Source organism: Gobius niger, assembly GCF_951799975.1.
Source record: "Gobius niger genome assembly, chromosome: 3".
Lineage (NCBI taxonomy): Eukaryota > Metazoa > Chordata > Actinopteri > Gobiiformes > Gobiidae > Gobius > Gobius niger.
The window spans coordinates 24,411,111-24,436,682 of record NC_136854.1 but is presented as its reverse complement, the minus strand read 5'-3'; the positions used below and the strand labels follow the sequence as shown (position 1 = coordinate 24,436,682).

At 42.0% G+C, this 25,572-nt stretch overlaps 3 protein-coding genes across 3 annotated transcripts; all 3 read left to right on the top strand.

The window, feature by feature from the left end:
- Nucleotides 1–6,019: 6,019 nt before the first annotated feature.
- Nucleotides 6,020–12,789, top strand: LOC306961057 (TBC1 domain family member 24-like; the record flags this gene model as incomplete). Its single annotated transcript, XM_079553669.1, has 11 exons — nt 6,020–6,153; nt 6,481–6,693; nt 6,774–7,025; nt 10,065–10,184; nt 10,270–10,686; nt 11,198–11,437; nt 11,504–11,659; nt 11,886–11,949; nt 12,066–12,164; nt 12,231–12,534; nt 12,608–12,789. The coding sequence occupies 11 exons, from the start codon at nt 6,020–6,022 to the stop codon at nt 12,787–12,789; spliced, it is 2,181 nt and encodes a 726-aa protein (XP_079409795.1).
- A 1,122-nt stretch (nt 12,790–13,911) lies between these two features.
- Nucleotides 13,912–15,324, top strand: LOC306960346 (uncharacterized protein). Its single transcript, XM_079552775.1, has 2 exons — nt 13,912–14,041; nt 14,142–15,324. The coding sequence occupies exons 1-2, from the start codon at nt 14,002–14,004 to the stop codon at nt 15,212–15,214; spliced, it is 1,113 nt and encodes a 370-aa protein (XP_079408901.1). The 5' UTR covers nt 13,912–14,001; the 3' UTR covers nt 15,215–15,324.
- A 1,799-nt stretch (nt 15,325–17,123) lies between these two features.
- On the top strand, nt 17,124–21,218 carry cfap52 (cilia and flagella associated protein 52). The gene is made up of 14 exons (XM_079552774.1): nt 17,124–17,325; nt 17,540–17,739; nt 17,816–17,952; nt 18,034–18,162; nt 18,261–18,360; nt 18,448–18,564; nt 18,627–18,727; nt 18,811–18,981; nt 19,071–19,219; nt 19,293–19,438; nt 19,653–19,804; nt 20,210–20,312; nt 20,713–20,824; nt 20,971–21,218. Exons 1-14 carry the CDS (start codon nt 17,271–17,273, stop codon nt 21,150–21,152), a joined length of 1,854 nt encoding a protein of 617 aa, XP_079408900.1. The 5' UTR covers nt 17,124–17,270; the 3' UTR covers nt 21,153–21,218.
- The last annotated feature ends 4,354 nt before the right edge of the window (nt 21,219–25,572 follow it).

Here is a 25,572-nt window from a genome sequence, read left to right as displayed (position 1 = left end):
AAGCGAGAAAGAATAATAATATTTCCGAGAAAAACAATATCGTCGCTTTCGCGACGATGTCATATTATACATTTTTGGAAAGCTTTCAACGATCCGCACGCATCTGTGGGGGTCCTGGGTGGATGACGAGCGCTTCGCGCTCGTCATCCACTATATACCCCCATTCACACTATATACCCCCATTCATTTTAAAGCAATAAGAAGTATTGCAGTGAAGCCCACACCTCCGGTGTGGGCTTCACTGTTTTACATGGTGAGTTTACGGTTGACATGGGGACAGCGCTTCGCGCTGTTTTTGTGCGCTCCGCGCACTTAGGTTCAGTGCGCTGCGCGCACTGCGCTGTGATTGCGATTACAATAGGCCCTTGCGACGGCAGGCCGCTCGGGCCTAATAATATTTCCGAGAAAAACAATATCGTCGCTTTCGCGACGATATCATATTATACATTTTTGGAAAGCTTTCAACGATCCGCACGCATCCGTGGGGTTCCTGGGTGGATGACGAGCGCTTCGCGCTCGTCATCCACTATATACCCCCATTCACACTATATACCCCCAGTCATTTTAATGCAATAATAAGTATAAAGGGCCCACACCTCCGGTGTGGGCTTCACAGTTTTACACGGTGAGTTTACGGTTGACATGGGGACAGCGCTTCGCGCTGTTTTTGTGCGCTCCGCGCACTTAGGTTCAGTGCGCTGCGATCGCGATTGCGATTACAATAGGCCCTTGCGACGGCAGGCCGCTCGGGCCTAATAATATTTCCGAGAAAAACAATATCGTCGCTTTCGCGACGATGTCATATTATACATTTTTGGAAAGCTTTCAACGTTCCGCACGCATCCGTGGGGGTCCTGGGTGGATGACGAGCGCTTCGCGCTCGTCATCCACTATATACCCCCATTCACACTATATACCCCCATTCACACTATATACCCCCATTCATTTTAATACAATAATAAGTATAAAGGGCCCACACCTCCGGTGTGGGCTTCACTGTTTTACATGGTGAGTTGACGGTTGACATGGGGACAGCGCTTCGCGCTGTTTTTGTGCGCTCCGCGCACTTAGGTTCAGTGCGCTGCGCGCACTGCACTGTGATTGCGATTACAATAGGCCCTTGCGACGGCAGGCCGCTCGGGCCTAATAATATTTCCGAGAAAAACAATATAGTCGCTTTCGCGACAATGTTATATTATACATTTTTGGAAAGCTTTCAACGATCCGCACGCACCCGTGGGGTTCCTGGGTGGATGACGAGCGCTTCGCGCTCGTCATCCACTATATACCCCCATTCACACTATATACCCCCATTCATTTTAATGCAATAATAAGTATAAAGGGCCCACACCTCCGGTGTGGGCTTCACTGTTTTACATGGTGAGTTTACGGTTGACATGGGGACAGCGCTTCGCGCTGTTTTTGTGCGCTCCGCGCACTTAGGTTCAGTGCGCTGCGCGCACTGCGCTGTGATTGCGATTACAATAGGCCCTTGCGACGGCAGGCCGCTCGGGCCTAATAAGAAAAACCCTTACAATAACAATATAGCGCCGCCTCCGGCGGCCCATATTTATATCGTCGGAAAGGTCTCACGTCCAGTAACCCACCCGTGAGGTTCATTGTCAAATACGAGCGCGTTGCGCTCGTATTTTACCACTTCTTTGTCAATATTTCTTAATGCGTTTTTTTTTCAGATTTTTTTGCGAGCAACAACAAATATGCCGCTTTCGCGGCAAACACCTATATCATTGGATAGGCCTTAATGCCCTGAGTCACTATAGTAGTGTTTTGGGCTTTGGGGAAGAGGCCATGGTCGATGACGAGCGCGTTGCGCTCGTCATCGACTACTTTCTTGTCAATGTTGCGCCTTCACTGGATTTTTCACCTTTTTTCACACGAGCAGTTACAAATGTGCCGCTTTCGCGGCACACGCCTATTTCACCGGACAGGGCGTGGTGCTGGGAGTCCCCCCATTACTGTCTAATGCATGGGGAGCGCTCCGCGCTCTGTTTCTTGAGCGCTGCGCGCTCTTTTCGGGACGTGCGCTACGCGCACGTCTTTCTTCAGTGCGCTCCGCGCACTGCCGTACAATTACAATAGGCCCGAGCCCTGCCAGGCCGCTCGGGCCTAATAATAAGAAAAACCCTTACAATAACAATATAGCGCCGCCTCCGGCGGCCCATATTTATATCGTCGGAAAGGTCTCACGTCCAGTAACCCACCCGTGAGGTTCATTGTCAAATACGAGCGCGTTGCGCTCGTATTTTACCACTTCTTTGTCAATATTTCTTAATGCGTTTTTTTTTCAGATTTTTGTGCGAGCAACAACAAATATGCCGCTTTCGCGGCAAACACCTATATCATTGGATAGGCCTCGATGCCCTGAGTCACTCTAGTAGTGTTTTGGGGAGTGGGGAGTGGCCATGGTCGATGACGAGCGCGTTGCGCTCGTCATCGACTGCTTTCTTGTCAATGTTGCGCCTTCACTGGATTTTTCACCTTTTTTCACACGAGCAGTTACAAATGTGCCGCTTTCGCGGCACACGCCTATTTCACCGGACAGGGCGTGGTGCCGGGAGTCCCCCCATTACTGTCTTATACATGGGGAGCGCTCCGCGCTCTGTTTCTTGAGCGCTGCGCGCTCTTTTCGGGACGTGCGCTATGCGCACGTCTTTCTTCAGTGCGCTCCGCGCACTGCCGTACAATTACAATAGGCCCGAGCCCTGCCAGGCCGCTCGGGCCTAATAATAATAATAATAAGAAAAACCCTTACAATAACAATATAGCGCCGCCTGCGGCGGCCCATATTTATATCGTCGGAAAGGTCTCACGTCCAGTAACCCACCCGTGAGGTTCATTGTCAAATACGAGCGCGTTGCGCTCGTATTTTACCACTTCTTTGTCAATATTTCTTAATGCGTTTTTTTTTCAGATTTTTGTGCGAGCAACTACAAATATGCCGCTTTCGCGGCAAACACCTATATCATTGGATAGGCCTCAATGCCCTGAGTCACTCTAGTAGTGTTTTGGGCATTGGGGAGTGGCCATGGTCGATGACGAGCGCGTTGCGCTCGTCATCGACTACTTTCTTGTCAATGTTGCGGCTTGCCTGGATTTTTCACCTTTTTTCACACGAGCAGTTACAAATGTGCCGCTTTCGCGGCACACGCCTATTTCACCGGACAGGGCGTGGTGCCGGGAGTCCCCCCATTACTGTCTAATGCATGGGGAGCGCTCCGCGCTCTGTTTCTTGAGCGCTGCGCGCTCTTTTCGGGACGTGCGCTACGCGCACGTCTTTCTTCAGTGCGCTCCGCGCACTGCCGTACAATTACAATAGGCCCGAGCCCTGCCAGGCCGCTCGGGCCTAATAATAAGAATAAGAATAAGAAAAACCCTTACAATAACAATATAGCGCCGCCTCCGGCGGCCCATATTTATATCGTCGGAAAGGTCTCACGTCCAGTAACCCACCCGTAAGGTTCATTGTCAAATACGAGCGCGTTGCGCTCGTATTTTACCACTTCTTTGTCAATATTTCTTAATGCGTTTTTTTTTCAGATTTTTTTGCGAGCAACAACAAATATGCCGCTTTCGCGGCAAACACCTATATCATTGGATAGGCCTCGATGCCCTGAGTCACTCTAGTAGTGTTTTGGGCATTGGGAAGTGGCCATGGTCGATGACGAGCGCGTTGCGCTCGTCATCGACTACTTTCTTGTCAATGTTGCGCCTTCACTGGATTTTTCACCTTTTTTCACACGAGCAGTTACAAATGTGCCGCTTTCGCGGCACACGCCTATTTCACCGGACAGGGCGTGGTGCCGGGAGTCCCCCTATTACTGTCTAATGCATGGGGAGCGCTCCGCGCTCTGTTTCTTGAGCGCTGCGCGCTCTTTTCGGGACGTGCGCTACGCGCACGTCTTTCTTCAGTGCGCTCCGCGCACTGCCGTACAATTACAATAGGCCCGAGCCCTGCAGGCCGCTCGGGCCTAATAATAATAATAATAATAATAATAAAGGATAAAGGTAAACCCCGTTTCGTCCCCTTTTCGGTTGACCATACACAACATCAACAAATCATAAAATATCGCAAACTTCAGGCATCAGGTAGTTTCCCCCCCACTACTTTTACAGGTATAGCCAACATTTGTTTATTTTCATTTATTTATTTATTTAAGGCATTCCACAGTGGAGCACAAGAGAGACAAATTCTACACAATGAGCTTCACTGTTACATTAAAGTTACTCTGACTGTGACTTCCACCATGCAGAGACATGTGCACTCAAAAGTGCACAGTGGCCAAAAGTGACACTTTGGCCATTTCACATGCAGGTGTCAGGGTTGAAAAGTTCAGGATTCAAACCTTACCAACCTTTTTAAAGATGTCAACTCATTGAATGCAGTGAGGTTAATGGGCGTGTTAGGTTCACACACATTTACACACCTAAATCACTACTTTAATTCTTATTATTACGGGTTTACAAATTATGTTTTCATGCTCGCTGCTCATATAAGATGCTGACATTAAATCTAGAAACTAATGTGTTTTAGTCTTTACAGTTTTTCAAAACATAGTGACGTCACTAGATTTTCAAATCTCGTCACAAATATGTTTCAGTTGTAGTGAGTTTTATGAAATAAAGGTCTGGTTTAGTGAAAACAGGGGCAGATGAAAGAGGCACATACAGGCCAGGCCAACTTTCTCTCTCCACAGAGAGGCCTGGCAGCCCCTCCTCCCAGCTTCCTCTAACAAAATGACAGTGTGGAGTGATCAAAGCAGAGTTTTAAACACTTGTGAGACTCCAATGGGAGGATCGATCACAGTTTGAGATATGCTGGTTGAATTAGAAAACACACATTTTATCACAAAGACCAAATAATGTAGGAAATATTGTCTAACTCACAGTCACACAGGTTTTTCAACTTTTCAACTATGGCATTTCCTACACACTTCATGGAAATCGCCATGGATGATACAATACATGACCATAATAGTAAATGTCTTTCCTTAAACAGTCAGACATTGTTGTGCTGCACTGTTGCATGTGGAGCCCCTATATGAGGTAGGTACCTGCCAAGGTTTTATGTTTCATTACAAAACAATGTCTGTGATTGTTAAAAACATGCAACTGTTTAGCAAAATAATAAGCTTTTCGTGGAATAGACCTAGGTTGCCATTTTGATAAGACACATGGGAATAGATAGACTTTGTTTGTTATTCAATGTACAAAGAACACACAACATTTTGTTGAAAATTATTTACACATCATGTGAACACACTTGTGAACGCCAAGCCTTTAGTTAAAAAAAACAAAAAAAAAACATCATGATGATACATAATTAAAGTCAAAAAATTGTGTTAAAAAGTATTGACATGATAGAGCATACTGTACTGGCTGAACACCTCGAGTCAAGAGGAACACAATCACTGGAGTTATATTTAAGATTCATTCATTTCCTAGCATCTATGACATTTTGTCAAATATGCATGGTGCTCAGAGAACAGTTAATAAGTAAATAATTGTTTTCTCTATGACACATTTTTGTATTTGTTTTTTTTATTACTATTAAACTTGTAATTAACATTTATATTTGATTAATTGTGTATATAAACAAAAAGAGTGAAATAGTATCTTCATGTGTAACATATTTAAGATGATTTTGCCTCTGCTTTTACCTTGAATCTTAAATCAATGTCCCACTAAATTCTTTGGAGATATTTTTAGGTTTTTGATGTTGTATTATCACAGTCATGCCGATGGTGCTGCATCTGATGGATTACTCATTAACTATCTATGTTGTTCCAGAGCTGAAACAGTGGAACTTTTCAGTGGATGACAAGACAACACCACAACAAACGTCTCTCACATGACCATACCCACAAGCACGTGTCTATAAAGGCAGGCACTCAGGACATGCTGTAAGTAACGGACGACCAGAGCCTTAAAAGCCTTAATAATTCTGTGTGGAGTAGGAGAGTACCAGCATTCTCAGATTATGGAAGCGAGTTCAGTCCCAATGAAGGCATCTTCTGAACAAGATCTGCACAGTAGGGGAAGACAGAGATCTCACTCCTACTATAACTCAGAGGAAAACAAAAAATGTGGTTTGCAATCCCAAAAGAAAGAAACCGACTTGAGACCAAGATCAAGGTAAAGTAAATGTTAAAGAACAGTTACATTTATTAATACAATGTTAGCCTAATTGCCTAAATCCTTTTGTGTTGTTACAATATCAATAAAGAATAGCAATGTGTTTTCTAAAAATGTATTCTTTTTCTTGTTTTGTTCTTGTTTTCCAAACAATTAAATCTGATTTTGGCAATTATGCTATGAGGCCAACGACATGTCAATGTTCTTTTAATAACCTGAATCAAATTAATAACTTCAAGCACAATTTGTAACGTGTGTTCAAAAAGATGTCCATGATTTGCTGTAACTAAAATGATTTATTATTGGTAAATATTCTCTTATTTACAGGTCATTTTACAGCTATGAAACATCTGAGTTGTATTCTGACTTTGACATTGGAAATTTTGATCAATCCAGTCCTCTGAGACAGAGAGCTAGTTCATTGCAGGTCATTGTAAAAAACAGAAATGATAAAAAAGAAAATAATGGAAGCAGTGCACATGGTAAACCCAAGAAGATCAAACCTAAAGAGAACAAGTCAGTAAAAGAGATCACAAGTAAGTATTTTTGAATTAAAAAAAATATAAATATGATATTTAGGACCTTATTTATAATGCTAATGTTGGTTTTTGGGTAGGCAGCAAAAGTAAGACAGAGTGCATGATGACAATATCTGAGGCCGACAAATGGGAGATTTGCTCCAGCTCGGGGATGAAGTATGGACAGTTTGTGGATTGGGAGAAGATAGATCCCGAAGCAGCAGAGAAATATCAGCAGGTCATCCAGTGTGACCACCAACAGCTGAAGGCCATGGGCAGACACGGCTACTGGGCCATGCCACACACACTGCGGGCCAAAGCATATTACCACATTATACACAGCATCAACTCCAGGTCAGTACTAGATATTATAATATAGCATCCGAGAACAAGTCTAATGTGTGTGTGTGTGTGTGTGTGTGTGTGTGTGTGTGTGTGTGTGTGTGTGTGTGTGTGTGTGTGTGTGTGTGTGTGTGTGTGTGTGTGTGTGTGTGTGTGTGTGTGTGTGTGTGAATGTAGAGTATGCATGTGTGTGAGAGTGAAGCAAATCTAAAAGTGGAGTACACCAATGTCTTGTACGCCGTCATTTAGTTAGTTTGCTGGTCAGATTTGAATTGATATTAAATTAATACTCTCTAACAAACAGTATGTGTATGCGAAAAATTCTCCAGTACGGATAAATGTGGGGGGAAAAAACTAAACAAAAAAGAGAGTACAATTCAAAAATGCTTCTGACAATAGCACTAAATGCAGATGAATGTGTTTTTCCTCTGCATTCTTATATGGGGTCTTACACATTCAGCAAAATTCTTAACATTTTTGTTTTCCCTCCCATTTTTCATGAGTTGATCAAAGAAAAAAAAACTTTTTTCTATATACGCAATAGACCCATTTCACTCAAATATTGTTGACAAATAGGCCTATGTTAATCTGTGTTAGGGAGCATCTCTCCTTTGCCGAGACAATCCATCCCACCTCACAGGTCTGGCATATCTGGCTCCTGGCCTGATTAGACCGCATGGATGTTGCACATGTGTGCCTATTAAGCTGTCTACAATAAAAGGACACTGAAATGTTCAGTTTTACACACCGCACCGGTGCTGTTGATTTCTTTATCAGAAGCCATCTCAGAAGGTGTTTCAGAGAGTTTGTCATTACATCCAACCAGAACATCGTCTGAGACCAGTCACCTGGACTGCTGCTGCTTTGGCAAGACCAAAGAATTTCTAAACGGTCAGGAACTGTTTCTCGGCCAGACAGAGATTCATTCACCGATTTGAGTGGGAAAAGGCTCACATTTAAGGTTAAGGTTAACTTAACTGTCCCGGTAAGGAAATTCGTCCTCCGCATTTGACCCATCCTTCAATGCCACTGGGGGACCCCTATGGAGCAGTGGGTGACTGCAGTGCAGCGCTCAGGGAATGATGCCCTCTGGCATATTGGAAAAGAGTTCTCTTCATGGATGAATACTGAAATGAATGCTGAAAGCTCCTTGGTGGCAAGGCTCCGGGGGTGGATGAGATTCGTCCTGAGTACCATAAGTCTCTGGATGTTGTAGGACTGTCTTGGCTGACACGTCTCTGCAACATCGCATGGCGGTCGGGGACAGTGCCCCTGGATTGGCAGACCGGGGTGGTGGTCCCTCTCTTTAAGAAGGGGGACCACAGAGACTACAGAGGGATCACCCTCCTCAGCCTCCCCGGTAAGGTCTACTCCAGGGTGCTGGAGAGGAGGATCCGGCCGATAGTTGAACCTTGGATCCAGGAGGAACAATGCGGTTTTCGTCCTGGTCGTGGCACAATGGACCAGCTCTATACCCTCCGTCGGGTGCTCGAGGGTTCATGGGAGTTCGCCCAACCAGTCCACATGTGTTTTGTGGATCTGGAGAAGGTGTTCGACCGCGTCCCTCGTGGTGCCCTGTGGGGGGTGCTCCGGGAGTATGGGGTCCGTGGCCCTCTGCTAAGGGCTGTCCGTTCCCTGTATGACCGCAGCAGGAGCTTGGTTCGCATTGCCGGCTGTAAGTCAGACCTGTTCCCGGTGCGTGTTAGTCTCCGCCAGGGCTGCCCTTTGTCACCGGTTCTGTTCATTACTTTTATGGACAGAATTTCTAGGCGCAGCCAGGGGCCGGAGGGTTTCCGGTTTGGGAGCCTCAGGATCTCATCTCTGCTGTTTGTGGACGATGTTGTTCTGTTGGCTTCAACGAACCAGGACCTTCAGCGCGCACTGGGACGGTTTGCAGCCGAGTGTGTAGCGGCCGGGATGGGGATCAGCACCTCCAAATCTGAGGCCATGGTTCTCCACCGGAAAAAGGTGGTTTCCCCTCTACAGGTCGGTGGGGAGTCCTTACCTCAAGTGGAGGAGTTCAAGTATCTCGGGGTCTTGTTCACGAGTGAGGGACGGATGGAGCGTGAGATCGATAGACGGATCGGTGCAGCGTCAGCAGTGATGCGGTCGCTGTATCGGTCTGTCGTTGTGAAGAGGGAGCTGAGTCGGGGGCAAAGCTCTCGATTTACAGATCGATCTACGTTCCTACTCTCACCTATGGTCATGAGATTTGGGTAATGACCGAAAGGACAAGATCGCAAATACAAGCGGCCGAAATGAGTTTCCTTCGCAGGGTGGCTGGGCGCACCCTTCGAGATCGGGTGAGGAGCTCAGTTACCCGGGAGGAGCTCGGAGTAGAGTCGCTGCTCCTTCACGTCGAAAGGAGCCAGCTGAGGTGGCTAGGGCATCTGTTCCGGATGCCTCCTGGTCGCCTCCCGCGGGAGGTGTTCCAGGAGGTGTGTGTGGATCGGGAAGTTCACAACAATGAATGACACAACAATGGAACTCAGTGACAAGATCCTGAGGCCCATGTTGCAGCATTATAATGCACGGCCCTATGATGATCCGTACACAATTGAGCATGTTTGGGATGCTCTGGATCGGCATATATGACTAGTTCATGCCAATATCCAGGAGTGGACCAACATTCCACAGGTCACAATCAACAACCTGATCAACTCTATGTGAAGGAGATGTGTTACACTGCGTGAGGGAAATGGTGGGTGGTCAGGGTTAGGGTTAGATTGGATTGGATTAGTTCAAGAAAGCGTTGCCTTGTGGAGGTGATGTTATTTCCCTTCCGGAAGTGTGGATCACATCCATCAGCTGCATTTAGGCGTTCTCGATTTCTGACCAATATTTGAGAGATATGGGTGTTTTGTGTAATTTATATAGAAAATGTTTTAGGTCTTTGAGTTCAGCTCTGGAAAAAAAAAAAAGGATGTGTTGCTCAGTGTAGGTCTTACAACACTCATCAAAAAATATGGCAGCATGGTGACTAGTGCTCTTCTCTTACATCAAGACGGGCTTCAAATACTGATGATTTACAAAACCTTTTCTGTGTTTTAGTATAAAGACAGTGCACCCAGAAAGAGAGATCTACTATGAATTGTGTACTAAACTTTTTGGAGATCACAAACTGAGCTTCCATCCTGCTCCTGAGTATATGGAGGCTGCAGAAATACCCAGGTGAATAAATATTTAAACCAAACTCTTCTGTATTTTGAAATGCAACTGCCTTACAAACCTACATTATGCTCATTCTCTTCTCCAGATACTGTCTAAACAAATATGGCCTCAACTCTGTCAAAAAGATTCTCCTTTGTCTTGGCAAGTACTTCCTAGACATGAACTACTGCCCCATACTGCCTGCATTAGTCTCCCTCATTCTGCACTTCAGTATGGATGAAGCTGAGTGCTTCTACAGTGTGGCCCGCCTCATCTGCTACACTGACCCCAACAAACGATACATAGACCAGACATTCTTAACGTACCGAGCCTCCTGTATGACCTTTGGAGACCTTGCCAACAAATGCTGTCGGGGCATTCGTAAACTGATCGCCAGTTCACATCAAAACCTGTTTGAGTTTTATTCTGACTGGATTATGTGGATATTTGCGGACCTACCATTCACTTATGCCATCCGAGTTCTTGATGCTTACTTGCTGGAGGGATACAAAGTCCTTTACAGGTTTGTTTTGTGTGTTTACTCAATGCCTGACTGTGAAATCTTGTCATCTTGTCAACAAGTGGTAAAGTACTTGTTAAAGTGATAGTCTGTAAGTTTAAAGGTGCATTATGCAACTTTTTATGTGGAAAAAAAAGTTGATATTTTACCTTGTAGTAACCCAGTGGCTGTGTGAGTGGTCAGCATGGCGACTTTACCTTCCATCACAGTGGTCTCTACAACGCTCCAGGATCAATTGTTTTGTAGATTTTGTGGCGAGAGGTTCTGCCAGCCAACTATCAACTCTTTTTTTTCCACATAAAAAGTTGCATAATGCACCTTTAAACTTACAAACTATAACTTTAACAAGTTTACTATTTGTCATAGTAACTCCAGGGAAAAGTAGAAGGTTCATGTGCTAATCCCACACGATTCAAAGCTGGTACTTCCACTGATATGTTTTTTTTATTTACCCCACACAAGCATTATTCTGCAGTAAGAAATATAAATGAATGGCACTTATCTTTCATTTTAGGGTGGCTTTGACTCTTCTTGGTCTCTACAAAGCGTCTGTCTCATCCCGGGTTGCAGATGTGGAAGACTTCAGGACCGACATGAAGAGGTTTGTGCAGAACGTTGCTCGTCACTGCTCCGTTGAGACATTTCTAGAAAAAGCCTTCCAGATCCAGATGGCCACACGCAGGGAACTGAACCTCCTGTTCAATGCCAACAAGGACTCTCTCATGCAGAAAGGTGTCAGCTCCCACCAGAAGAGGTATTCTGCAATACAGTTAAAAGCAATAATGTGGCAGAAAGGTACAAATGTTTTATGTTTCCAAAGGCAATCTGTGGAGAGTGTGGACTTTACTAACTTCAGCTCGAGCGTTGTGACTGGGACGGAGATGCAAGTGGTATGGGCCTGGATTCCTGAACGCTTTGCTCTGTTCAGTCCTATTCGCCTCTATAGCACTGTGGAGCACAACAGAAGTCTGGCGTCGTAAGTGACACATGCTGATCAGTTAAAATACTGGTGTTTTTTCTTAGAAGGCAGGGTTGGAAAAAAATGTGCTTGCTTAAGAGAAAAAGTGAGGAGCCAAGTTTGAACCAATAAACAACTTCAAGCTTGTTTTATTTTTGGAAACTTTGTAGATACTGTACAATTAAAAGCACTACTGTATATATGCATGACGTTTACACACACACAAACTTATCCCTTTTAACAGATTCTATTCCCATATGGAGGGTCATGAGCCTGCAGTTCTACTGATCAAAACAGTGGATGAAGAGGTATTTATGGTGGAAGGGTGCCAGAAAAGGCACTGTGATTTATTTACTTGATTTATTGTGTGTTAAAATAATTAATTAAATTCAAAGACACTTTAATAGTTTTTCTTTTCTTTCAGGTGTTTGGTGCTTTTCTGTCCACAGATGTGATAGAAAGACGGAAACATGACACAGAGACCCTAACATTTTTTGGAACTGGAGAATGTTTTGTCTTCACGGTAGGATATATTGTATTTGATACCTTTAACCATCAATGTATTATTTATCGTTAACTGCCTTTTTAGCTGCGCCCCAGGATGGAGCGCTACCAGCAGGCAGTGAACAACATAATGACCAGAGGTGTTTCTGGGCAGCAGAATGGGCCATCTTTCTGTGCACCCATGCAGCTGTCCCTCAGCAGCAGTGCCAGCACCATTAAAGGCATTACTAAACTAACCTGTCCCGTGGGAACCCCTCAGGACCCAAGCTACCTCACTGTCCCCTTCACTGCCCCATCAGACAAACCTCTGTTTGCTAAAGAGCCGAAAAGAGCCAAGGGACAAGAGGCCTCCATGTTCATTGCAGGAAGTGAGAGGCTGCTGGTGATCGGTATGTTGCAGAGTTGTTGTTGCTGTTTGTGTTTTGCAGCCAATGAAATAATACACAGCGCTTTGTTCCTCAGGAGGGGATGGAGGCCATGCACTATGTCTACAGGAAGACCTGCAGGGGGGTTACTCCGAAGTTTGTGAAACATTCAAGAATGTGCCGCTGTGCAAAGGGCCTTTTAAGATTCAATCTCTGGAAGTATGGGGTATTCAAAACTCCATCTCATGTTTTCACCTTTTCAATACAATTATAAAATAAGAACAATCAAATTAATTACATTTTGCACATGTATTTGTAGCCTATTTGTGTAGCTATGTCTTTTTTTTTCTCCATTAAAATAAATGATGTAGGCTATTGCACTCTGTGACAATTCTTTCAGTAATAATCAGGCTAATGATCGGCTACTTTTCCTGGAGCCATAGTTTAAGCAGACGCAATGTCAAATGATATATAAGGTAACAAAAACAGCCCATAGATGCAACCCATAGATATAATATAATAATGCAACCCCAATGAGAACCAATCAATTCAAGTTTGCATAGGACAACCATTGATATGGCGAATACACACAAGGTGGCAGTAGAGCAGAGTTGAGTGAACTGTGGAGAAGAAGACGCCAAAGTGGGACAGCGAGCAGCAACGTCAACCCATTACGGAAAATCTTTATGTGCAATAACAACATGTCATTCAGGCGCGACTCTGTGACGCTCCTGCATCGATTCTGAGCTGACATAGAAACTGTTCATTTTGCACGTAGCTCAAGTGGTACATGGTGAGTAAACGCTTGCATATTCGCAAATGTTAGCAACCGAGCTATTTTGTGCATGTCCATACCATTGACAGCCAATCACCAATGGTGCATACCAACCAAATAAGAGCGGTGTAAAAAAAATGTTTGAGTTTTGACTCAACATTAACACAAGTTTTTATCTTTTTGTTACGGATGTGTTTGAGGCGCTGCTACAGTGGTGATTTTTCTTTCTTTTTTTATTGATCCATTTTTAGCCCTCAAATCAAAATAGTATGACCCACTTTTTTTTTTAGTGAACAAGGGCAGCCATATTTCAATCCTCAAAATTGGGGCACTGTAATTTTACTGCAAATGTAAGGCAGCATGGAATGCATACAAATCAGATTGGATATTGTCACAGTAGGACAATGCACTATGTCTGTCTTTCCTCAAGGCAGAAAAGGTATTGGACAGTTGCAAATATTGCATGGAGGTTTTTGGAGAATTGGGTCTTTTGAATAATGTGTGTAACGTCTTGTTTCCATAGCACCATTTTCATACTTTGAATGACAAATATATTCCTATTTTTCTCTCTCTCCTAATTCAGCGTTTATGAAAGGCCACAAAATCAAGCAACACATCAAATCAAGTCCCCCATGCCTTGATTTTTTTTTACACAATTTGACATAAGCAAGGATATTTTAATTAGATTTGGACTTTTTTGTAATTTGAAAGTTGTCATGGGTCCTGAAACGGCATCTGCCTCAACAGAGAAAGATGGTAAGTAGCCTATTGGCTTCCGTTATTTTATATTGTATTATAATTTCCATTTTGTTTAAACCTTTTGTACATAGTTCATTTGTACTTCTTTATCTACCAGGTTTGTGCGAAGTGTCTAATCCCATCAAGACAGAAGTTAAAACAGAAAAAAATGATGACCCCGAACTACCTGTGGATTATGCTTCAAACACTGGTCACCCTAGTTCGGACTGTGGCAAAAATTTGAGAAGACCAACAAGGCTACAGCGACTTAAACCTCTTCATATAAAAAAGCCTAAAGGTGTTTTTAAGTGTCAGCAATGTGATAAATGTTTTACTCAAGAGGAAGCACTTATTAGGCACCAAAACAGGCAACACCGACCAAGCAAGCATCCTTGTCCAGACTGTGAAAAAGTCTTCAACCGTCCGTCAAGGTTAGAAAGACACAGAAGAACACACAGCAAAACACCAAAGCTGTTTGAGTGTTCATTCTGTCAGAAACTTTTCAATAAGCGTAACAAGCTTGTTCGACATGAACGGGTGCACACAGGGGAGAGACCATTCACCTGCTCTTTCTGTGGCAAAGGCTTCACTGACCTGAGTCGTTGTAAATCACATGAAAAAACACATGACGACAACCCAGAAAAACCATTTGAGTGTTCGATTTGTGGGATGGGTTTTATTCAAGCTTCCAGATTAAATCGCCATTTCCGCTCCCACACTGGCGAAAAACCTTATCAGTGTCTTCTGTGCGAAAGCAGCTTCTCTCGCTCTGAAGGACTTAAGAGACACATAAGGAGCCACACGGGTGAGAGACCATTCAAGTGCGAAGCTTGTGAAAAGGGATTTTATTCAAGACATGAACTAAACAATCACATGTTGACACACTCAGGAGAAAAGCCGCACAGGTGTCCTATATGTGGCAAAGGGTTTGCCCAGGTTGGCAATATGAGGGTACATGAGCAAACTGTCCACTCTAAAAAAGATTGCCAATATATCTGTAATGAATGCGGAGCTACGTTTTCACAATACAAGTCATTACAAAAGCATCAGCAAATTCACACAGGAGTAAAACCATATGCCTGCCTAACATGTGGAGTAAGCTTTTCCTGGAGCCATGGTTTAAGCAGACACAAGAGGTCGCACTCTCATAAAAGATTGTTGTCTGAGGCACTTACTATGGAACTCAATTAAACATTTTCTCTTTCTAAAACATTTCTAAAACAATGTTTTCTGTAACATTTTCATGTGCACTTTATTTAATCTAATTATGTTTGTATTATGTTGTTGCTGTTGTGAATATAATAACATTGAATAATGAATCCATATTACAATACCCAAGTTTCATTTCATTTTTTCCCCCATTCATATATCAGGCAAATGGCATTTCACAGTGAAACAGAAGGAAGACAAAACATTACATGTTATACCAACAGCAAAATACTATTCAACATGCAAACAAAAAGTAAGGAACTATTGGAAACCATTTCAGGGAACTATCTTATGAAGCTCAATGAGAAAAGGGTGGAAATTTGGAAGAATTTAAAATAAGAAACAATGCGAAGGCTCCTGGATTTGTCCCCATTTCAGAGCGTGGTGTCCCGCACTGGTCAGTTCCTCCACCTCCTCCTTCCTAAGAGCGTAGCATACGAATATAATCTGTCATATTCATCAGTGAACGTACATTAGTCAGAACAATTGTAGGGATAGAAGATTTGTGTGGCTTAGCAGGGGGGCCTTGGTGCCCCTTAAGTGTTTCAGAAGAAGACATTTGTAGGTCTCAAATGTCTTAAACTCATAGGTTTCGCTCATAAGCCATGAAGAAGAAGTGCTTTAAACTAATAATATATGATTAGAATTGTCAGGCAGTAATTGACAAATTTGGAGCAATACCACAACATTATAAGAATTGAAAAAACGGTCCCAGCTAAATATCCACTGCCAATAAACAATTTACAACAAAGTAGGCAGTTTTTGGTAGACGACTAGAAAAGTCAAAAGCATCTGAAGTACAAGAGCATATTCTGATGTAATACGTGGTACATTGGAGTGTCACTGCTGCCCATGAATATATTAAAATAAATAATAGTTCCATGCTGCTGCCCCACCATGGAACTAACCCGCGAGGTTCCATTTTCCATGAGTGGCCTGGCTGCTGGTGGCGCCCCTGGTTATTGGTGGGTGTTTTAAAGGGGGGGTATTATGCAAAATCAACTTTTTCAAGCTTTACAGCCATTTTAGGGATAGGTTTGCCTGAGTCCTCCTACCTCCCCCACCTCCTGGAGACGCCCCCGAGCTTTCGTCAACAGCCGAGTAACCAACCACTGCTCCTCAGCAGAACCCCCTCCCCACTGATGCCACAGACAGCGTGTGGAGGGGGCGTGTCTTAAAGAGACAGAGGCCTATTTCAAGACATACACTACAGCCATTTTGAGAGAGCAATTTTATACAAGGCAGTTATTCTAATTTACTGCATTTACAGACCAACAGAAGGTTGCGTCATCATTGCAGTGTGCTATAGACTGGTGCTATGTGATTGAAAAAAGCATAATACCCCCTCTTTAAGAATATTTTAATGTGGCGAAGATTGGTACGTGGCAGTGTACAAGTTTTGATTATGTTTTATGGTAGGACCGTACGAAACACATGTAGTCAATTGTAATTACTAATTACCAGAGGTGGGTAGTACTCAGTTACATTTACATGTACATGTAGTAACTTTTTGAAGTAATTGCATTTTGCAAGTATTTTTTTTACATCTACTTAAGTAATATTAAATTGACGTAGGTCATGCATCTGTGAGTAAATCTTTATCTCAATTTTGACAGGTAAAAATAATTTTCTTGTTTTGTTTACTTAATTCTTCATAATTATTGCTTTTAATGTTATATAATATTTCATTCGATAATATTACAATTTGTACATTATTTTATGTTTTGTTTCTCATAATTTATGTCACTACTGAAACTTAAATCAGTGTGTTACGCTCATCTGTACTCAAGTAATTTTTTCTCAAATTACTTTTTCCTCTTACTTGAGTAATTAATTTTACTTCTATTTGAGTAAAATAATTTTAAAGTAAACCTACCCACCTCTGCTCTGCTACATTCCCAGTGTGTACGTGAAGGCAGCGCTAGAGCGACGTGCACCTGTTGCTAGGTAACGCATGTTTGGTCTCAAACGGTATCGCGCATGTCTGCAGAAAAGACTGTTTTATCTCCGGTGAAAGTTTCATTTATTTTCTACCGTCATGGCTCAAGAAATTCATAGCTCACTTGAACTGGAGTCAGTTATTGGATTCAATGGTAAGCGGTAATGAAAATTAGTGATTGTTTTTTGTCCTACCCTATGTGCATTTGCCAATGGTGTAACAGTTAACAAGACAAGAAATGTTAAAACGCTGGCATCATGTGTTTTGTTTAGTAGCAAATGTAAATTTGCACTTTGCTAACGTAATTTATAAAATAATGTAACTTACTTTTCCAAGAGGTGATACATTCTTATAGCCTTTATCTGCAGGACATGTGGTTTCTGGCTTGAGAGTCCATCCAGACAAAAAACATCTGATCTATCCTCTGGGGTGGACGGTTATTATAAAAAGAATTAAAGATGGCAAACAGGAATTCTTGCATGGACATACCAATAATGTTTCCTGCATTGCTGTGTCCAAGAATGGACAGTATGTTGCCTCCGGACAAGTCAACTTTATGAGCTTTAAGGTTAGTTGTTCACTGCTAGAATCACATAGTTAACTAGATCATGTTTGTAATTGTTTGTTTATACCTTTGTTCTTAGGCTGATGTAATCCTCTGGGACTTTGAGCAGCGAAGCATCTACGCTCAGCTTTCACTACACAAGACAAAAGTTGAGGCGTTGTCGTTTTCTCCCAACAACAAATATCTTGTGTCTCTTGGTGGTGTAGATGATGGAAGGTTAAAGTTTATTTTTACAGCCTAAAAACGTCCACATAATTCTATGTTAATAAAATTAAGAGTGTTTTTGTGATATTTCAGCATTGTGGTGTGGAACATTGAGACTAAGCAGGCCATCTGTGGGAGCCCTGCCACATCTCATAGTGCCGGCCACTGTCTAACAGTCAAGTACTCAAATAATAATGACCACATCTTTGTATCTGCTGGGAGGTATGTGAATAACCAGTGATACAAATACAAAACAAAATAATAAAATAAGCTAAATATTTTGTGTCTATTGTAATTAACTTTATACTTTTTGTGTGCAGTGGAACATTACGTGTTTGGGAGCTGGATGTCTCAAACAGGAAGATTCGACCTTTGGAATGTCAGACTGGTAAATTGAAAAGGGTTGTTAAATGCATTGAGGTAAGTAGACTTGCGATCTTACTTTTTTAGCTTTTGTACTTAAAAAATACTGTCAATGAGTGCCATCTGTTTTACATCTTTACCTAGATTGCAGAAGACGATACATTTATTCTCTGTGGCACCACCAGTGGAGACATAATGAAAGTGATCATGAAAACAGGCCTTCTCTCTGAATGTGGTCCTGTTAAAACCAAATACAGTTTGGTAAGTCATAGCACATTTCTTTTACTAAGTTTTTCTAATTTAATACTGCTTTGTCATCACAGGGTGTAACTGCTTTAACACTTTTGAACTCTGGACTTCTACTTGTTGGTTCTGGATCTGGCGATTTCACTCTTTGTTCCAGCAGTAATTTCAAAATTTTAAAGTAAGTTATTGCTAGATTCATGTGCTACATTATTCATTATTTGGGAATTGGGAATTTTTGTTTACTCTCTTCTCTCGCACTAGAAAAGTGGAGCTGGAGAAAGGGGTCACATCTATTGCTTTAAGAGGAGAGGGCCAACAGTTCTTTGTTGGGACAGAGTCTGCACAGGTTTATCGTTTCTCATATGAAGACTTTAAGGAAGAGCTCATTTCAACTGGTCACAACAGTGCTGTTAAAGATGTAGCGATACCATAGTAAGTGAGAAACCTGCAAATGGTACTGTATGTGCATTCATGCAGCAAAATGCAGTACAATTACGTAACTCAGTTTGACCGTTGACTAGTGGGACATCAGAACTGTTTGCAACTTGTTCTCAAGAAGACATCCGAGTATGGCACACGGATAAACCCAAAGAACTACTCCGCATCACTGTTCCCAACATGACATGTAACTCCATTGATTTCATGACTGATGGACATAGCATCATCAGTGGTAAGGGAGAGTGAGACAATGTGGATTGTTGTATTGAATATGCCTGTTGATGGTACAGTCATTGCTATTTCAGGATGGAATGATGGAAGGATCAGAGTTTTTGCGCCAGTCAGTGGCAAACTCCTGTTGACCATTTACAATGCTCACCAAATGGGAGTAACAGCTATTGCTGGTACCAAAGACTGCAAAAGGATTGTCAGTGGTGGAGGGGAGGGACAGGTGGGTAGAGATATACGTACATGTATATAATAAAAAAACACATATACATATATAATATAATGTATGTATGTATGTATGTATGTATGTATGTATGTATGTATGTATGTATGTATGTATGTATGTATGTATGTATGTATGAATGTATACTGTATATATAAATATATATTATTAATTTTTGCTGAAAATAATCAAATATATTTGGATTCTGATATAGGTGAGAGTTTGGGAACTGAAGCTAAACAGCCACCAAATGCTGGGATCTATGAAAGAGCACAAAGACATCATCACCTGTCTTAAAATTAAGAACGATGACAAAGAGTGTGTGAGTGCCAGCTCCGATGGGGCATGCATAATCTGGGACTTAGAGTGAGTATGGTGTAGCACAGGGCTATTCAGACATTCGGTTCACAGAACACAACCATGTATTGCTCGAACATTTTCTTATTGAAGCACACATACGGTAATATCCGCCACATCTAGTTCAATAATAGATCAAAAACAGCCCCTACCTTGTGCTTGGTGTGAAAAAACAGGATCAAGATAATAAAGATGATTGGTTAATTTATGGACTTAAGTTTTTTTAAATCTAAATCTGTCTAAATAAGCAACCAATACTGTATGTGCATTCAGTTATTAGTATTTTTCAACAAATTGTTTTAACATTTGTACCTATATTTTAGACTTAGTCATCTCTATGCAATACCAATGCATGTTGTGTGTGTGTTGAATTCCCCAAGTCACTGAAACTACTTTATTTTTTTTGTTCTCCAGACGTTTTGTGAGCCTTCAGACTGTGATTGCCAACACTTTTTTCCAAACAGTGTGCTACCATCCAGAAGAATACCAGATGCTTACCTGTGGGACTGATAGAAAGGTATGGCTTCTTCAGGCCAGAGATTCCCAACTTTATTTGTATTTATATTTTTAAAGCTAAAATACTCCCAACCCATTACATCATAATATATTTCAAATAGCTTTCCTTAATAAAATAATATTCATACTATTCAGTTTCACCGTCTTTTTAAATCCAAAATCATTTTAAGAACCCTATGTTAAGTAATTGTGTACAGGGACCCCCAGGGATACCTAAGAAACACTACTTTAGGCCACAATCTTTATATGGAAGATTACTGTACTAATTTGTTACGTTTGACAGAAGTTAAAGTTATTAAATTGTATACATTCAGAAGCACTTCTGAGATTTTTACCTCAAAGTAGATTAAAGTCACATTGTCGGTCAAATGTCAGTATTTTTTCTTGGCATCTCTCTGTAGGTTACATATTGGCATGTGTATGATGGCTCGCCTATCAGAGAACTTGAAGGATCACAATCAGGCACCATAAATGGACTCCACATTACTCAGGATGGCAAATATTTTGTTACAGGTAAGGATCATTTACAGGCATTCGTTGTTGGTGTCTTTAAATTGCCATCATCCACCTTTTTGACTTGGTAACAATACTTTCCCAATGTCACTAGTAACGTTGACCTTGTGTGTACATATGAACCTGTCATAGTGTTACTTTTACAGGTGGCGATGATAAGTTAGTAAAAGTGTGGGACTATATGGAGGGTGTTGTAACCCACATTGGCACAGCACACGGAGGCAGCATTACTAGCCTCAAAATCTGCAGTAACAGCCGCATTTTGGTCAGCACTAGCGCAGATGGAGCGATAATGCGCTGGAAGTTCCCTCATGCTTCTTCTTCCTGATTACACATATATAATAACATATGTTATGCCTTTAAATATGTGAGCATTAAATGTGATTTCAGCCTTGGGTGAATCACAAAATTGTGCTTTGGCTTTTTGTTGTTGCATCATACATTTTAACTTTTATAATATGACAATACAATTGTGTGTGCGTTAAAAAGCATTTAGCCATGAAATTAATTTTGCGGAAAAATTAAGACCTTAAATGAATCATAATCATAATGATCATAATGATAATTGAATCTGTCAAAATGACCCCGATCAAAAATTTCCTAGTTCTTCACCCCTGAACACAAGGGGGCAGTATAATAAAATATGCTTACTGCACACGCAGTAAACAACAGAAGAAGTTAAAGCATTTTTTTTCAGCACCTCCGACGCCAATCCGAGATAACATACATTTTGTTAGTTTTTAACCCGATAACCTTTTCCAACGTACCAAGTGCTACACTGGCAGAATGTGTTAGACCATTTTCAGTCACATATTTGAGCTCTTTGTGTCCAAAATGAAACTCAAGGCCTGACAACAGGCTAGTGCTTGATGTTAGCTAGGCTAGCCCGTTATCGTGGACATATTTTACAGCCATGGGTCCTGACAGTGATGCGGACTCAACATGCAAACGGGAGTCTCCAGAGGAATGTGAGTACACTTATGCAACGTACACAAATACAAATAATACCCGACATAAATAAATGACAAATGATCCAATTGCATACTATAGAAGTAGTCATTGTTTTTGCATTGTTGTTGATGATGCCAATAGATTAGTGAGAAACATTTCTTTTTTGATACAGATGTTGAAGAAGATGTTTCTAGTGAGAGTGAGGTTTCAACCGATACTGAGCATGAGCCCTCCATACCTTCATCAAGCAAATGTGTTGTCAAAGAAGAGAAAGAAGAAGAGGATTTCCCTATTCAACACACAAGCGCAGACAACAGTGTTGACAAGCATCCTTGCCCTGACTGTATTAAAGTGTTTGGCCCGTCTTCAGATTTGATCTGGCACAGGACTAAGCCAACTTGTGCCAAGAAACTCTGTCCTCCTCATCAGTGTTCCTTTTGCAGCAAACCTTTTTACAGGCACAGCCACCTTGTGCGACATGAACGAGTGCACACCGGGGAGAAACCATTCACCTGCTCTGTCTGTGGCAAATGTTTTGCCCAGCTAAGAAGTTGCAATGCACATGAGAAATCACACACGGCAATCCATGAAGAACGTGAAAAACCACACAAATGTGACCTCTGTGACAGAGCTTTCACAGAAGCAAAAATTCTGCGACGCCATTTTCGTTGCCACACAGGAGAGAAGCCATATGAATGCAGCGAGTGTGCAAAATGCTTTTCTCGGGCTGAAGGACTTAAAAGACACATGAGAAGCCACACAGGCGAGCGACCGTTCACTTGTACAATTTGCCAAAAGGCATTTTATTCAAGAACTGACCTGAACATCCACATGTTGACGCACACAGGAGAGAAACCACATGTGTGTTCAGTGTGTGGGAAAAGTTTTGCTCAGGCGGGCAATATGAGAATACATGAACAGACTGTTCACTCAGAAAATCGTCAGTATAGCTGCAATGAATGTGGATCAACATTTAAAGAGTACAGGACAATGAAAATGCATCAAAGACTACATACAGGAGAAAAGCTATATGCATGCTTACCATGTGGTGTTAGTTTTTTTTGGAGCCACGCTTTAAGCAGACACAAACGGTCAGATGCACATAAGAAGAGGTTATCTGAGACTGGGGATTTGGAAACTATGTAAAATTTGTGGGTGATTGTGTAATATTGAATTATCTGTATAAAATGATAATGTGGTTCACTTTATAACCATATATCCTAAGTAAAATTTCAGAAATCTTACTCTTGCTTCTTTCTACTGGAAATTGCAGCCACAAAGGGGAAAAGTCCTCACAAGGAGGCAGTAATAAATCCAATGTATCAGATAAATTATGGTTGAGGAAAAAACTGAACAAGGGAATAATAATAATAGCAATGTGTTAGTTAGTATAGTGCTTTTCTTGACACTCAAAGACACTTAACAATGCATTATTCATTCACTCCTTACTTGGTGGTCGTAGATGATGGAATCTGCGCCATGGCCCCTCCAACCACCGCCAACCACTCTCTCACACACTACATTTGCCCTGGTTTCCTGGTGTTCCCAAACGGTCTGCCATGCAAGTACCAAACAGGCCCTTCCTCGCTTAGCTCCCAAGATCTGACGGGATGTGAATTGGGAAACCATTTTGACCATCATAATCATAATCCAAGATTATATACATGGCAAATGGTGGACTGAAATTCATGGGAGCAGTGTGAGAATAATCGTTCAGTAGGTGGCGGTAATGTGTTTTTGCAGAGCTGTACTAGCGCCATTATCTGAAAGAAGAAGCACAAGAACACAATAAACCTCCAACAGAAAACATGGATGGCTGACGTGAGACGCGATTTGACAATAACAAACACTGTTGCATAGCACAGCATGTTTTCACCAAACCGGCGGACCCAGTTGGTTTTATTCGTGCAACGAAGTCTGCTCTGTTGCATCCACCACTAAAAGCGTCCTGCAGCAATGGATCGTGACACTCTGCAAAAAGAAGTGTAAAGAGTGTGAATAATTTTTTACAGATGAAATATGTTATTAAAACAATAATAAAAACACATGAAACAAAATAGCTCAAGCTGCCTAGGCAGTGTCGGGGACTGTAGTAGGCTACCCCCAAACTAATGGCATTATGTTCATTTGCAAATTAAGCTTTTATTGATTTTATCAAAACTATGTTTTTTTTTTTTTAATGTTGGCGAAACGAAAAGGCGGGAACAATAACAACCTTGTTCTTTCAAACTGTATTTATAATGTATATGCTGTATTTGTTAATAACCACCTCCCCCCCATAGATCTAGAAGAAGAGGTTCACTTCATTGAGGTTTCACTAAATGATGAATCAGCACCTTCCACAACATGAAGTAGCACACACAAAGAAAAAAAATGTCTGTTACAATGCCAAAATTGTGATAGATCTTTCAAAGAACTGGACATGCTCCAGCGACATGAAATCATCCACACCAGGACTAAAATACACCCCTGTCCAGGTTGCACTAAAGTGTTTTCCCGGCCTTCACAGCTGGAGAGGCACAGGAAAACTCACCTTAAGAAACCAAAGACGCCTCATCAGTGCCCTTTCTGCAGCAAGACATTTGACAAACCGAGCAAACTTTTACGACACAAACTTGTGCACACAGGGGAGAGGCCGTTCACCTGCTCGGTCTGTGGAAAAGGTTTCCCGGATCTTAGTAAATTTAAAAATCATGAAAAGACGCATAGGGCAAATCCAGAAAAACCTCACAAATGTGCATTCTGTAGCATGGCTTTCACAGAGGCAGTCTACCTACGACGTCATTTTTGTTGCCATACCGGACAGAAGCCTTATGAATGCAATGAGTGTGGAAAATGCTTCTCTCGGGTAGAAGTACTGAAAAGACACATGAAGAGCCACACGGGAGAGCGACGATTCAGATGTAAGAACTTTTATTCAAGAACAGACCTGAACATCCACATGTTGACACACTCAGGAGAGAAACCACCATCTGTTCAGTTTGTGGTAAAAGTTTTGCTCAGGCGGGTTATAAGAAAATACATGAAAGTACTGTCCACTCTGAAAGTTGCAAGTATAGCTGCAATGAATGTGGAGCAATATTTAAATGGTTCAGGACACTGAAAATGCATCAAAGAATACACAGTGGACAAAAGCCAGATGCATACTTACCCTGCAAAGTTAGAGACAGGAGGTCAGATGCTCATAAAGTGTTACCTGAGCCTGAAGATATGGGAAGTACATCTGCATGTAATACTAATCTGTAAGAAAGTCAGCTTACTGTGTTAAGACTGCAGAAAGTGAGCAGTTAAAACTGTTACATGAAAAACCTTGTTTAACAAGGGAGGAGACTGGGAAATGCACGGCCAGGTCCAGTCGACTGAAGAACAGTTTTATCTATCAGGCTTTTAGGAAGCTGAGCTCCCTCCCTTCCCTGCCCTCCAGCCAGGTGATTCTGACCAACAGCCTGGCTCCACATCATGGAGATGGGCCCCCGGGCACGGCACTGCCGTCGACCACTGCTCCTTACGGGTTGCCTCAGTGGCATCGAAGGATGGGTTAAATGCAGAGGACACATTTCTCTACGGGGACAATAAAGTATACAAAACAAACAAAAAACAAAACTGCGCTTCCACCCCTCACTCCCCAGTCCCCACCCCCCGCTCCACACCAAGGCCTTGAGAGAATGGACATTTCGATTCATATCAATGAATTGACAATAAAATCTTTGAATCATGAAAAAATGAACGAGAGTGTGTGAGTGGTTGGTTGTGGTCGGCGGGGCTGATTTTGCAAATTGGCAGCCTTCTTCCGTCAG